This window comes from Geotrypetes seraphini, chromosome 13 (genome assembly GCF_902459505.1).
Source record: "Geotrypetes seraphini chromosome 13, aGeoSer1.1, whole genome shotgun sequence".
NCBI lineage: Eukaryota > Metazoa > Chordata > Amphibia > Gymnophiona > Dermophiidae > Geotrypetes > Geotrypetes seraphini.
Genome location: NC_047096.1, coordinates 80,566,745 through 80,582,851, shown reverse-complemented (window position 1 = coordinate 80,582,851; position 16,107 = coordinate 80,566,745). Strand labels below are relative to the sequence as shown.

Genomic DNA, 16,107 nt, shown 5'->3' with positions numbered 1-16,107 from the left:
GAAAACCTGAGCTGGCTCCGGCTCTCGAGGACTGGAATTGCCTATCCCTGGTCTATACCAATGTATCGCAAACTGTGTGCTGCGGCACATCAGTGTGCCTGCTGAGATTTCTGGTGTGCCGTGACATACTGGTGAGGAGGAGAGTCGTCTGCACTGGCTGCCTGCCCACAGGACGTGACTCTCGCGGCAAGAGGTACATCCTGTAGGAAGTCAGCTGGCGCAGATGACTCTTCTCCCGGCCGGCATCTCTCCTCCTCTCCCCGCACCTCCTGGATCCCTCCACTGGCGGCTCGCAGCCAGATGGGCCTCCATACATGCACGGCCATCGATGCAATGACATCACGCATGCGTCGTGTACTTCCGGGTACCTTCTGGCCGGGGCACTAGATTTAGTGTGCCGCCGTCTGGAAAGTTTGCGAGACCCTGGTCTATACACATAGATCAGTAGTGTATCACAAATGGTGAGCCACAAGACGCCAACGAAGAGAGGAGCCAGCTGACTAGCTCATGGTGAGAGGCACATCCAGTAGGCAGTCTGCCGACGCCAGCACCTCTCCTCCCAGGGTCAGCAAGCTCAGGGCTACAGCCAGAGGGCCTCCACACATGCGCGGACATCGATATAATGATGATGCCGAAAGGTTGGACAAGCTGGTGCTCTTTACCCTGGAAAAGCGGAGACTGAGAGGGGCCATGATAGAGACTTACAAAATCATGAAAGGCATAGAGAAGGTGGAGAGGGACAGATTCTTTAGACTAGTGGGGACAACAAAAACAAGAGGTCATTCAGAAAAACAGAAGAGACAGATTCAAAACGAATGCAAGGAAGTTCTTCTTCACTCAGAGGGTGGTGGACACCTGGAACGCGCTTCCAAGTGAGGTGATAGGACAAAGTACAATACTGGGATTCAAAAAGGGACTGGATGACTTCCTGGAAGCGAAACGGATTGCAGGGTACAGATAGAGGGAGGACATTACAGGACATTAAACGAACAGGGCATGAGCATTTTAGGTTAGGATCACTAACAGGTCATGGACCTGGGGGGCCGCCGCAGTAGCGGACTGCCGGGCATGATGGACCCCTGGTCTGACCTGGCAGGGGCAATACTTATGTTCTTATGTCACATATGCAGGTGATGTCATCACGTCGACATTCACGCATGCCCGGATGCCCTCCAGCCGCGGCCCCGAATTTAGTGTGCTGCGGCTTGAAAAAGGTTTGCAACACACTGACAGATAGTAATTGTCTGCATTCTGCTGGATTTCTGCCGGCTGCCCACACTCCACAAGCAAACGCAGCCCATGACTGCACTGCGCCTAAGCCCAGGTCCACGTGCCCTTCACACAGCACAGAGTGGTAGATGCGTGGAATAGTCTCCTGGTAGAGGTGGTGTAGACAAAGAAACACAGGACAGGCGAGAGAAGGAGATAGTGGATGCTCTGGATGGGCCATGTGGCCTTTTTCTGCCATATGTTTCTATGATTTTGGCCTCAATTTTTGCCTCACACAGCAGAGTCTTGCAGAGCTGTTCTGTCTCTGCAGTGAGTAAGGAATAATGAGCACAGATCACCAGAGCCGCAGCCGGTGGCTGTCTGTCTTGAGCATATATACCACCACTGCCTGCACTGTGCCTTCTTTTGCCTGTCTTCCCTGTGAGTGGCTGCCATTTTGTAGAGGCACAGCTTAGCCTGCTGCTGCCATGGTACTGAAAACAGTGCCACTGTGCAAAGCAGAAGCAGTCAACAGCAGGCACACAAAGCTAAATTTACCTATGAACAGCTGGGACCCATGTAGTGCAAGCGCCTAGAGCAGTTGCCCCTCCATAAGTAAAAGTGCCCTGCAATTCCCTCTGTGAAGTCCTTTTTTCTCCTAAATAGCACAAGAAGACTGTCTTATTAATGTGGGAGGTCACTTGAAACCCCAGAGGGAGCATGCAGGAATTTTCCATGTGCAAAGTACAGGGATGAAGTTGATACAGGGTTACAAAATGAAATCCTTGTGTGTAGTTAGGATGGTGTCTGCCCTAAACCTGCCTTCAGTGCCATCCCTTTGCTCCATATGGCTAGAGGAATAGTTTTCATAGGGGGTGTTTGCCTGCAGCAACTCCTTTGAAAGTCAGCCCTTTGTAGTATGTGTTCCATAGTGTTAAGAATTTGTCCACTGAAGAAACTATTCACAGAACGAAAGGTAAGAGAGCAGAAGCAGAGGGACACAGAAGTCAAAGTCGAGAAAAATCAATAGCTAGCCATTTTGTGTTACATGCAACATTAAGAAACAAATCACAGATGTACATCTGGGGCAATTTAAAACTGTCTACACTGGAACATACGATTTGAAAGTGCCATCTAGGCACGAACGTTTCTCCCAGCTTAAATACCCTGCGAGTGTCTCCTCTCATTATGAAACAAAGTACCATTTGAGACACAGTGGGGGAGGGCAGCTTCTGTATAATCAATCGTATAAAGGGGTTTTTTTGTTCCTTACATAAGGGTAAGATTAATGTGTGAAAAATAAAAGGGATCCCATTCTCAAAAGTTTACCCAGGGCCCCGTAAGTGCTAAAGCAGGCCTAAGCTAAACTGATCCCAGTAGGTGTGCGTAAGCAGATTGGGAAATGCACTTCCGTGCACTAGTTCAGCCCTCTTCCTAGTGTATGCAGCAATAGTGCTTCAGCATCCTGTGGAGGCTCATCTGGCAACAGTGTTAGAGCGGAGTGTTCTTCAGTGGTGAGATAGCACAGTTACTTACCGTAACAGGTGTTATCCAGGGACAGCAGGCAGATATTCTTGACTGATGGGTGACGGCACCGACGGAGCCCCGGTACGGACAATTTTAGAGTGATTGCACTCTAAGAACTTTAGAAAGTTCTAGCTAGGCCGCACCGCGCGTGCGCGAGTGCCTTCCCGCCCGACAGAGGCGCGCGGTCCCCAGTTAGGATAAGCCAGCTAAGAAGCCAACCCGGGGAGGAGGGAGGGACGCAAGAATATCTGCCTGCTGTCCCTGGATAACACCTGTTACGGTAAGTAACTGTGCTTTATCCCAGGACAAGCAGGCAGCATATTCTTGACTGATGGGTGACCTCCAAGCTAACAAAAAGAGGGATGGAGGGAAGGTTGGCCATTAGGAAAACAAATTTTGCAAAACCGATTGGCCGAAGTGTCCATCCCGTCTGGAGAATGCATCCAGACAATAATGAGATGTAAAAGTATGGACTGAGGACCAAGTGGCAGCCTTGCAGATTTCCTCAATAGGAGTGGAACGGAGGAAAGCTACAGACGCTGCCATAGCTCTAATTTTGTGGCCTGTGACCGAACCTTCCAGAGTCAGGCCGGACTGAGCATAACAAAAAGAAACGCAAGCAGCCAGCCAATTGGACAGAGTGCGTTTAGATACAGGATGACCCAGCTTGTTAGGATCAAAGGACAAAAACAGTTGAGGAGAAGATCTGTGAGGTTTGGTGCGATCAAGATAGTAAGCCAGAGCACGTTTACAATCCAAGGTATGCAAAGCCTGTTCACCTGGATTAGAATGAGGCTTTGGGAAAAAAACAGGTAGAACTATGGATTGGTTAAGATGAAATTCAGACACAACCTTAGGAAGGAATTTGGGATGTGTGCGGAGGACGACCTTATCATGGTGAAAAACCGTGAAAGGTGGATCCGCCACTAGCGCATGAAGCTCACTGACCCTCCTGGCAGAAGTGAGAGCTATTAGAAAGACCACTTTCCAAGTGAGAAATTTAAAATGCGTTGAGGCCAACGGCTCGAAAGGAGGCTTCATCAACGCAGAAAGAACCACATTGAGATCCCAAACAACAGGAGGGGCTTTAAGAGGTGGTTTCACATTGAAGAGGCCCTTCATGAACCTTGAAACTAAGGGATGAGCTGAGAGGGGTTTCCCATGAATCGGCTCATGAAAAGCTGCAATGGCACTAAGGTGGACCCTTATCGAAGAGGATTTCAGACCAGAGTCAGATAAGGACAATAAATAGTCCAACACCAGTCCCACTGCTGTAGATATGGGATTGTGGTGATGTAACTGGCACCAGGAAGAGAAGCGAGACCACTTATGTTGGTAACATTGAAGAGTGGACGGTTTCCTGGAAGCATCAATAATAGAACGAACAGGCTGAGACAGGAGAGCATGAGCTGGGGTCAGCCCGAGAGATACCAAGCTGTCAGGTGCAGAGACTGTAAGTTGGGATGAAGCAGTGTTTGCTGATGCTGTGTAAGCAGTGAAGGAAACAGAGGAAGAGGTATGGGTTCCCTGGAACTGAGCTGAAGTAGAAGGGAAAACCAATGCTGTCTGGGCCACCGTGGGGCGATGAGAATCATGGTGGCTTGTTCCCTCTTGAGCTTGAATAAGGTGCGCAGCATGAGCGGAAGAGGAGGGAATGCATAAAGGAAGAGATTGGTCCAATCCAGGAGAAATGCATCGGGTTCCAGACGGTGAGGAGAGTAAAGTCTGGAGCAAAACAGGGGCAGTTGATGGTTGTGGGGAGCTGCAAAAAGATCCACTTGAGGTGTGCCCCATTGAGAGAAAATGGACTGGAGAGTCGAAGGGTCGAGAGTCCATTCGTGAGGTTGAAGAATTCTGCTGAGATTGTCTGCTAAACAATTCTGTTCCCCTTGGATGTAGACTGCTTTCAGGAATAGGTGACGAGCAGTCGCCCAGGTCCAAATCCTTTGAGCTTCCTGACATAAGGGACGGGATCCTGTCCCTCCCTGTTTGTTGATGTAATACATTGCAACTTGGTTGTCGGTGCAAATGAGGAGAACCTGAGGAAAAAGAAGATGTTGGAAAGCTTTGAGAGCGTAAAATATCGCTCTGAGTTCCAGGAAATTGATGTGGTGTTTCTTTTCCTGGGTGGTCCAAAACCCCTGAGTTTGAAACTCGTTCAAGTGAGCTCCCCATGCATAGGGGGAGGAATCCGTGGTGATGACCAGTTGATGAGGAGGTAGATGAAACAGTAGACCTCTGGATAGATTTGATGATTTCAACCACCAAAGAAGCGACTGTCGAAGAGACGAGGTCACAGATATGTGTCGTGAACAAGGATCCGTCGCTTGTGACCACTGAGTCGCTAGGGTCCATTGAGGAGTACGCAGGTGGAGACGTGCGAAGGGAGTGACATGTACTGTGGAGGCCATGTGTCCCAAGAGCACCATCATGTGATTCGCAGAGATGGAAGGTTGCTGGAACACCTGCTGACAGAGATGAAGGATGGTGTGAAGGCGGTTTAGAGGAAGAAAAGCCCTCATCTGAACAGTATCCAGAATGGCTCCAATGAATTGAAGCCGCTGAGTCGGAATGAGGTGCGACTTGGGTAGATTGATTTCGAACCCCAACAGTCGGAGGAAGTAAATGGTCTGATCCGTTGCTTTGTGAACGGACTGAGGAGAAGGAGCCTTGATGAGCCAGTCGTCCAGGTAAGGGAAGACTTGAAAGTTGTGGGAGCGGAGATAAGCTGCGACCACAATCAGACATTTGGTGAATACTCTGGGCGAGGAGGCTAGGCCGAAGGGTAGCACCTTGTATTGGTAATGATGTTGATTGACAAGAAAGCGCAGGTATTGTCTGGACATCAGATGAATTGGAATGTGAGTATACGCCTCCTTGAGATCGAGGGAACATAGCCAGTCTTCCTGAGAAAGAAGAGGATAGAGGGTGGCAAGAGATAACATCTTGAACTTCTCCTTGACCAGACATTTGTTGAGATCTCTGAGATCTAATATTGGTCTGAGATCTCCGGTCTTTTTGGGTACAAGAAAATACCGGGAGTAAAATCCCAGGCCTTGCTGGTCCAGAGGAACTGGTTCGATGGCATTGAGAAGAAGGAGGGAGTGAACCTCCTGAGCGAGGAGGAGGGATTGAGCCTTGTTGGAAGCAGACTCTTTTGGCAGACTTAGAGGTGGAGGAGTCAGAAAATTTAGGGAGTAGCCGTGGGCGATGATAGCAAGAACCCACTGGTCGGAGGTGATTGCTTCCCAGCGAGTTAGAAAAACTTGTAGTCGACCTCCTATGGGCTGCGGTAGAGGACACGAGGGAGGAAGACTGGCAATGTCCTGGAGAAAGGAGTCAAAAGGGCTGTGTCGACTTAGGTTGAATAGCCGGTTTGACAGCAGGCTGCTGTTGACGAGTCTGTTGTTGCTGCTGACGCTGTCTGCGAGGTTGAGGAGGATGGGACTGCGCCGGTCGAGCAGAAAACCTCCTTTGATATGAAGGTTGTTGCCTGAATGGACGAGGAGGAGGAGGTTTCTTCTTGTTTTTCAACAAGGTGTCCCACCTAGTTTCATGGGCGGAGAGCTTTTGGGTGGTGGTATCCATGGACTCCCCAAACAGCTCATCCCCTAGGCAAGGAGCATTGGCAAGTCTGTCCTGATGGTTCACGTCCAGTTCTGAGGTCCGTAGCCATGCCAATCTTCTCATTGCTACAGAGATAGCAGTAGCACGAGACGTCAGTTCAAAAGTATCATAAATAGAACGGACCATAAACTTCCTGAGTTGCAGAAGACTAGAGGTACATTGCTGAAAAGCAGGAAGTTTACGGTCCGGAATATACTTTTGAAAAGAGGTTACCTGTTGAATGAGGTGCTTCAGGTAAAACGAGAAATGAAAAGCGTAATTACTTGAACGGTTGGCCAGCATTGCATTTTGGTAAAGACGCTTTCCAAATTTGTCCATGGCCTTTCCTTCTCTACCAGGAGGGACAGAGGCATACATACTGGCTCCTGTAGTCTTCTTTAGAGTTGACTCTACCAACAGGGATTCATGAGAAAGTTGGGGTTTGTCAAATCCAGGTATTGGAATCACTTTATATAGAGATTCTAGTTTTCTTGGGGCTCCTGGGATTGTCAAAGGAGTTTCCAGATTCTTATAAAAAGTTTCCCTCAAGATGTCATGGAGGGGTAACTTTAAAAACTCTTTAGGAGGTTGGTCAAAATCCAAGGCATCCAAAAATGCCTTGGATTTTTTAGAGTCAGACTCTAAAGGAATAGACAAGGTGTCTGACATCTCCTTTAAAAATTTTGTGAAGGAGGAGTGCTCTGGCTTAGCAGTAGTATCGTGCACCGATGGTTCCTCCTCATCAGATGTATAATCCTCCTCGGTACCGAGGGGATCATCTGAATCATCCCACAAGTCAGGGTCCCGTACCGATTGTAAACGGCCCTGGGAAAGTGGAGTCGATGTATCAGTATGTTTAGTCTTGTGTACCGATTTACCAGACCGAGTGGAGACGGTACCTGGGGAATGTAGTACGGTACGGGGTTCAGAGACCAGTACCGGTTCCGACACCGTATGAGTAGCATGCCGTTTTGGTTCTGCTGATAGAACAGGCATGGACAAAGATTTTTGCGGTGCCGAAACAGTCGATGCCGATAACAGAGGCTGTTCGACAGACGGCACCGAAGGCTCAGTCGGTACCGACACTGGAAGGTTCGGAGACAAGAGAGCCGGGAGCAACTGTTGTAGTTGCTGCTTAAGCTGGACCTGGAGGATAGAGGCAATGCGCTCATCCAACGTTGGTCCCGATGGCACCGGTACCGGTTTTTTCTTGCTCGGTACCTTCGGTGCCGCTCGACGCTCGGGTGAAGTCGATGCCGATGACGATGCAGAGACTTCAATGGGAGCGGAGCGTTTACGGGGCCGGCGCTCAGTCTGCAGGACTTGGCTCACTGCATGCTCGACTGGCGGGCCTAGAACAGTAGGGGAAGGCTTCTTAGCCGGCTTACCTACAGGAGTCGACACCGACGATGGATCTGGCGGTGCCGAGGTAGTCGGAGTCGACTTGGAAGAAGTCGTCGACGTCGATACCGGTGCACTTTCCATAGCGGTACCGAAAAGGATCCGCTGCTGAATTTGTCGATTTTTTAAAGTTCTTTTTTGTAAAGAACTACAGCGGGTGCAGGTGTCAGCCCTATGGTCCGGACCCAGACACTGGAGGCACCACTTGTGTGGGTCGGAAAGGGAGATAGGGCGCGCACACCGCTGACACTTTTTGAAACCCGGTGACGGGGGCATGAAGGGAAATACTGCTGTAGCAAAATCGAAGCCCGAGGCTTCGATGGTGCCAACAGGCCCCGCCGGGTCAGTTCGATAAAAAAATTAAAAAAGAATAATTTTTTTTTTTTTTTTTTACACAATAGGGTAAAAAAGAAAGAAAGAAAGAAAAAATGAAGAGAAAAATACGCGCGAGCGGGAAGGCAAGTGAAATAGTAGAAAAACTTCCAACAGCCGTTGGAAACACGCGTCTTCTTAGCTCCGCGGAAATAAGAAAACTGGGGACCGCGCGCCTCTGTCGGGCGGGAAGGCACTCGCGCACGCGCGGTGCGGCCTAGCTAGAACTTTCTAAAGTTCTTAGAGTGCAATCACTCTAAAATTGTCCGTACCGGGGCTCCGTCGGTGCCGTCACCCATCAGTCAAGAATATGCTGCCTGCTTGTCCTGGGATAACAGCCTGTTCCACCTGCTCCAGCCCCTTTCAGCAGACTCCCTGTGACCCTTAGAAGTTTCAGGACCACGGGTTGAGACCTACTTTTCTGAAAGCCTTATATTTTATGACCCCCCCCCCCCAAATAATAGCACTATTATTAGTCTACATTTTTACCCATAGAAGCATGCTTCTTGCTCACAAACAAGGTAATTTCATAACCCGGCAACTAAAACATTGAAAAAAAGCACAGATTCTGTAAAAGTGACATATAGGGGCATTTTCAAAAATGAAAGACGTCCAAAAGACGGCATAAACCAGCACCTGGATGTCCTATTCACTAGGTCTTGCAAGTGCCAATTGTCAAAACCGTCTACCCACTGTGTGTCCAGGACTAAAGGGGAGGCATGCTCCAGGACTAGGCGGGCTTAGATATGGACATCTTGCGGCAATAATCAAACCTTTCCCAGGATGTCCTGGACAGAATTTAGACGTTCTGAGCTACACCTGTTTTCAAAGCATCTAAGTGCCAAAAAGGTACCCAAACTGATAACTACTGGAAGGATTAAGTTATGACTCCCCCCCAGTGGTCACTAACCTCATACCACCCCATTCCAAAATCTGAATGAAATAGTACATACCTGTCTGTGGGAAATCCTACTATAGTAAAGCATCACACAGGCCCACCAAAATCCTACTATACTGCCATATAGGTGCCACCTGCAGCCATAAGTGCTGTTGGGGGTGGTAGAAAGATAGGCATAATTGGTTTTGGGGCAGTTTTGGAGGGCTCAGCATAAATTATAAGGGGGCTATAGTATAGACCTGGCATGCTTTATATGAATTTCAAAGCACTTTGAGGTGCCCCATTGCTCTATTGGAATGTCTTTGTGGCCAGTCTATTACAATGCTGGCCCCTCCCTTGTACAAATAATCTGAATTTGGACATTTCGCAATTGGACGGTTCTGTGATCGAAAATGGCTAATAAAGTTGCATATCCTAGGATTGGATATCCTGTCAACCAAGACATATAAGTAGACTATTAAAAAAAAAAAAAAAATTGGGAGGTCTAGCGGTTTGGCTTGTTTCAAAAATAGCCATATGCCTCTGACTTTGGACACCTTGCGGGAAACGTCCAAAGTCGGATTTAGACATCCTATCACAAATGCCCCTCATAGACACCTATGTGCCTTTATAATAGCCTCTTGGCCCAATTCCCAATAGTTCACAAACGCTAACATACAAATATACACCTGCTTTGATGGTGTAAATGTTGCATGTGCTCTATGAGGTAATTTTAAACTGACTTTTTCAAGCCTGTCTCCATCATATTCTTTTTTATATATATATATTTTGGAAAATTTATTTGTAACCATTTCTGATACATGGCTTGCCATAACATTCTATGCCATGATTGGTTGTTCTATTTGTTACTGAAGCTGTGGTCTCATTGGGCTCTTTTCTGCGGGCATTTTGTTTAAATAGGAAACCAGAGCAAAAAGGAAGCCCTATGTTCCACAATAATCTGGAGAAACAAAGAGGAAAAAAGGAGTGGAACAATGGTTTTTGGATGACACAGGAAAAATTTCTTAAAAATAATCCTTCCCTTTTACAAAACTGCACAAGTGGATTTTAGCACTGAATGCTCTGCACTGCTCCGATGTTCATGGGAACTCTATCAGCATCGGAGCAGCGCAGAGAAATCAGCACACCAGCCAGCGCTAAAAACCACTTGCGTGGTTTTATAAAACCATTATAAGCCATGAATATAAATATTAAAACTTATGCTGAAAACAAGCCATCTGTTCAACAGTGTGATAAAACTTGAGGTTAATAAAACCAGCCTGCTTGCATTGAAACCAAATTGTCTATTCTGCAATGAGCCAGTCTGAAATGGCATCTGCAATCAGGTGAACATGTAGTTTGGACCTAATATGGTCCGTGTTTTTGCAGAACTATGCCTTCATCAGGGGTTCTTAAAAAGAAAATTAATGCAATGAGTATAGTCTTAGAAGATAGAGGAAAAAAATGAGGAGATGATATGCTAAAATCTGAACAGAAATATTAAAATTCATGGCGCAGAGGGTAGTGATCAATGGAGATCGCTTTGAGGAAAGGGATGTTACCAGTGGTGTGCCTTGAGGTTCTGTTTTTGGGCCTGTTCTTTTTAACATTTTTATAAATGATATTGCTGATGGGTTGACAGGTACGAAAATCTGCAACAGAGTAGACACGCCGAATGGTGTGAATAACATGAAGAAAGACCAGGCAAAACTTGAAGAATGGTCTGAAATTTGGCAGCTAAAATGTAATGCTGAGAAATACAAGGTCATGCATTTGGACTGCAAAAACCAGAGGGAATGGTACAGTTTAGGGGGCGAAGAGCTTATGTGCACGACAGAAGAGCGGGACTTGGGTGTGATTGTATGTGATGATCTTAAGGTGGCCAAACAGGTTGAAAAGGTGACGGTGAAAGCTAGAAGGATGCTAGGTTGCATAGGGAGAGGTATGGCCAGTAAGAAAAAGGAGGTATTGATGCCTTTATATAAGACTCGTGTGAGACCTCATTTAGAATATTGTGTACATTTCTGGAGGCCGCACCTTCAAAAAGATATAAAAAGGGTGGAATCGGTCCAGAGGAAGGCTATTAAAATGGTGTGTGGTCTTCGTGACAAGGCGTATGGGGCAGACTTAAAGATCTCAATCTGTATACTTTGGAGAAAATGCGGGAGAGGGGAGATATGATAGAGACATTTAAATCAAAACTCTAAGGAAAATATGTTATTTGCCAAGTGGTGGAAGCACCCACTGAAAACCATTTAATCAAAAGTGGAGAAAAAGCCTCAGCCATCAATAATATGCAGACGGCAACCCAATGAGTCTTTGAGCCGTTCTTATTCTGTATCTTGGGCAAAAAACTCCACTATTCTCAAAATGTCATTTTCAAAAACAGGAAAACATCCCACCATTGTGCACAAGGAAAAGAAACAGAACAAGAGAAAAAATATATACTTATCTTCACTGATGACCTTTACTCTGTCCAATATCATGATGTTCCGGTTAATGCACCTACAGCAGTGAAGTGAAGATAAATGGCTATATTTCCAACAAGGCTCTTATTTCGCCAACTAGTGGCTGCATCAGGGAAATACCATGACAAACTTTCATTCTTTTCAACTCCGTCCACCTACTGGCATCAAAATGGCTCCTGGATTTGAGACTCCGCGTTCCATGACGTCATTTCCGCTGGAAATCATTCAAAATACAAAAACAAAAATCAATAAAACGCACACCATTCCACTTTCTGATTAAGACCCTTAGGCCAAATCGTATCCAAAAAGAAGATCGATCTCCATTCACTCTGGTACAGTTTAGTCTTCACGTCACCCCTCCATGACGTCACTGGGATGTGATCCAATACAAAACATGTAAACTCCTCAAAAGAATGTTGTTTTTCCACACGGTGAGGAGTTAATACATCCACTTGTCGTTTATGGGCTATGTTAGAACGATGTTCAAATAACCTAGTCTTCAGACTCCACGCTGTGTGGCCAATGTAACACAAGTCACACGGACATACAATAGCGTATACCACACCAATCGTTTCACATGTGGCACTGCATGTCATCCACCACTTGGCAAATAACTTTTTTCCTTAGAGTTTTGAATTAATTGTTATTTTTGTTTTTGTTCTTGAGAGACATTTAAATACCTACGTAATATAAATATGCATGAGTCAAGTCTCTTTCATTTGAAAGAAAACTCTGCAATGAGAGGAAGTTAAGAGGTGATAGGCTCCAGAGTAATATGAGGAAATACTTTTTTATGGAAAGAATGGTAGATGCATGAAACAGTCTCCCGGAAGAAGTGGTGGAAACAGAGACTGTGTCTAAATTCAAGAGGGCCTGGGATAGGAACGTGGGATCTCTCAGAGATAGAAAGAGATATTTGTTACTGTGGATGGACAGACTAGATGGGCCATTTGGCCTTTATCTGTCGTCATGTTTCTAAAACAAATAAACACAAAATCGTGAGACTGAAAAATATCGATGACGACAAAGGGAACTTTAAAAAGTACCTTCATCTACTTTATGATTTGAGAGGCAAAAAAATAAATAAATTAAGTGAAATACTAGCCGTCCACTTTTTTGCCAAATATGACAAGGGTGCATATATAAAAAGACTATGAAATATCCAACTAATGCTGTGTTGTGCGCATAATACTGAGAAGAGGTATTTGGGAAAATAACTTACTGCGTCCAATATTGGTCACCGTACCTTAAGAAGGATATGGCGATACTCGAGAAGGTTCAGAAAAGAGTGACACGATTGATAAAAGGTATGGAAAACCTTTCATATGCTGAAAGATTAAAGAAACTGGGGCTCTTTTCCCTGGAGAAGTGGAGACTTAGAGGGGACATGATAGAGACTTACAAGATCATGAAGGGCATGGAGAAAGTGGAGAGGGACAGATTCTTCAAACGTTCGAAAACTACAAGAACGAGATGGCATTCGGAAAAATTAAGAGGGAACAGATTCAGAACCAATGCTAGGAAGTTTTTCTTCACCCAAAGGGTGGTGGACACCTGGAATGTACTTCCAGAGGTTGTGATAGGACAGAGTACAGTTTTGGGGTTCAAGCAGGGATTAGATATTTTCCTGAAGGAAAAGGGGATAGAATGGTATAGATAGAGGATTACTATACAGGTCCTGGACCTGATGGGCCGCTGCATGAGCGGACTGCTGGGCGTGATGGACCTCTGGTCTGACCCAGCAGAGGCACTGCTTATGTTCTTACTGTTAATCTTTCCGCCAAGAATTATCCAAGTGTCTATAGCAGCCATAGGAGAGGCACGAAACCAACTCCATAGGGTTTTGAAAAAGAGACATAAATGTGTGAAATCATGTGAGGATGTGAAAAGATGTAAGAACGTGGGACCTCGAATAGGAGACGCCATGGTGGCAGTGACTACACAGCTATATGGCTTATTGGTAAGATAAGTCAATTGTGGACAGGTACCTGGAACTGTTTGACATGATTGGTTTGCAGGTGGCAGTATCAATTGTTTGCTAGTGTTTCTTGAGTGGCTGCTCCTGAGGAAGGTATTGGAGAGCTCCATTGAGCACTTGCCAATTCAGCTAAGTGCTGCTCTATTTTCTCAAATTTGTATGCTGCCGCTTGTTTATATAGGAGGAGGTGTTTTGAGTTTTGCTCATAGTTTACTTTTTTGAGAACTGAATTTCTTTAAGTGATATGAGTGTTTGAAATCTTTTCCTCCCATATAATAATATAATAATTGCTTATAGTTATTACTAAAAAGGTAAAAAAAAGAGGTTCTTTGGGTTTTACAAAATAGATTTTTGTAATTGAACAAATTTGAATAAACCTTGTCCATCTTGTTTTGGTTTGTTATTCTAGTATGCACGCACAAAAAGGGAGGGAGTCTACTCTAAGCACTATCCTATGAAGGTTGTTTAGCACCTTTAAAGAGCTGGTGCTTAGCATGGATCTTATTGACACCTAACTTTGGGTTTTATTTACTAAATCTGGCCCAAAACACCAAAAAGAAGCATCAAATCCTCTTAAAGCAACTGATTGAGTGCTCTGTGGCTCCAATGTCTAAAAATAGTTTTCAAAAACTGGAAAGATATGCTAAGTCCCTATAATAGTACACTTTAAATGTTAAAAACTCTACCCCGTATCCCAATACCATGTATAACACCTCCCATCTGAAGAGATACATTACACACCATCTTCTCCTTTTCAAGGGCTTTCAGGTGCTGCTGTTGCTCTTGCTTAAGCTGTTCTTCCAGCCTTCCCTTGTGCTTTTGCTGAAGAGAAAGCAGAGGCATTTTGCATTATTTCTAGACATTTCATACAAGAAAAGACAAAGAAAAAAAAATTACAGATGAGAAAAATCAAAGAAACTTTTTTTCCGGATTTGATCTTTAAAGCAAATAACCCCTCTTTTATAAACCACGAAAGCAGTTTTTAGCACAGGCCGGCGCGCTGAATGCTCTGCACTGCTCCCAACGCTCATAGATACTCTATGGAGCAGCAAAGAGCATTCAGTGCACCAGCCTGCGCTAAAATTGCTTTCGCGGTTTTGCAAAAAAAAAAAAAAAATAAATAATAATAATAATGGGGGAAGGTAAATAAGGTATAGAGATTGATGTAAAGTAGTTTAGAACTCTCCTCCACATATTACTCTCCCCCAACTCATTCCTGTTTGAGCAGCTAATCCTTTAGACCATGGGTGTCAAAGTCCCTCCTCAAGGGCCACAATCCAGTTGGGTTTTCAGGATTTCCCCAATGAATATGCATGAGATCTATTAGCATACAATGAAAGCAGTGCATGCAAATAGATCTCATGCATATTCATTGGGGAAATCCTGAAAACCCGACTGGATTGCGGCCCTCGAGGAGGGACTTTGACACCCCTGCTTTAGACACCACTATTGACAGTATTTTAAAAAAATCTATTTAAGTATTTATAGACCTTTTACATTCAGGTACTGAAGTATTTCTCCCTATCTGTCCCAGTGGGCTAACAATCTGACTAATTTACCTGGGGCAATGACACCTAGTTTGAGTTCTATGCCTTTTCTTACAGGTTTTTAGTGTGAACTGGTTTTTAGCGCGAGCTCAAAGAATTCCTATGAGTATTGGAGCATTACCTCGCCAGCTCATGCTAAAAACCTCTAGCGCAGCTTGATAAAAAGGGGGTTAATTAATTGTGCTCTGCGGTGTATTGGACTATATTGGGAGTTAGCTTTTGTTTTGTCCCTTGTTCTGTCTTGGTCCTCATCTACCCTTTATGAAGTTATTTTCTGATGTAAACTGCTTAAACTTGGTATTGACTTGGCAGTATATCAAATAAAGTTGATGAAGGTGATGAAAAATGCCACTGCATGGTGACTAATGCACTAGAGAAAAGAACTTGCTTTGGAGGAAAGGCGGGAGAGGGGAGATATGATAGAGACGTTTAAATACCTACGAAATGTAAATGCGCATGAGTCGAGTCTCCTTCATTTGAAAGGAAACTCTGCAATGCGAGGGCATAGGATGAAGTTAAGAGGTGATAGGCTCCAGAGTAATCTAAAGGAATACTTTTTTATGGAAAGGGTAGTAGATGCGTGGAAGAGGTGTTGGAAACAGAGATTGAATCTGAATTCAAGAGGGCCTGGAATAGGCACGAAGGAATCTTTCGGAGAGAGAAAGAGATAATGGTTACTGCGGATGGGCAGACTAGATGGGCCATTTTGCCTTTATCTGCCATCATGTTTCTATTTAAAAGACAGCCCAGGGCTGGATATCTGATACTCTGCAGTCGCCTTCTCCACTCTGGAATTCCACAGAATACAAACTGGGGAATTTGTCTTAATTTAGTGAATTCTAGATGTATTCATTTCTCCCAAGAATCAAAGCTCAGCGTTGGCTCTATACACAGAAAATGGAAGCCTGATGCTGAAGCACTGTATTTCACATCAACTATTCTCTGTGATTCCGCTGGAGAGTCCGAGATCAATTGGCATGGTGGGAATTTAGACAAACAGGAGAGAGAACAATGGATTTTCTAAACTGTAATGTGTGGAGTCCAAGGATTATTCTGAATAACAAGCTTCAACATTCAAATACAGGGCACAAGTATATGGTGAAGTGTTAGTGTAATGGACCT

General features: G+C 45.0%; 1 protein-coding gene across 3 annotated transcripts in view; it reads right to left on the bottom strand.

Annotated features, from left to right (window-relative positions):
• CALCOCO2 (calcium binding and coiled-coil domain 2) overlaps positions 1-16,107 on the bottom strand; it is an 86,756-nt gene that overhangs the window by 12,330 nt on the left and 58,319 nt on the right. For all 3 annotated transcript variants that reach the window (XM_033918409.1, XM_033918410.1, XM_033918411.1), the window contains one exon: positions 14,180-14,260. In XM_033918409.1, the coding sequence (XP_033774300.1) occupies positions 14,180-14,260 (81 nt within the window). The remainder of the gene's footprint in view (positions 1-14,179; positions 14,261-16,107) is intronic.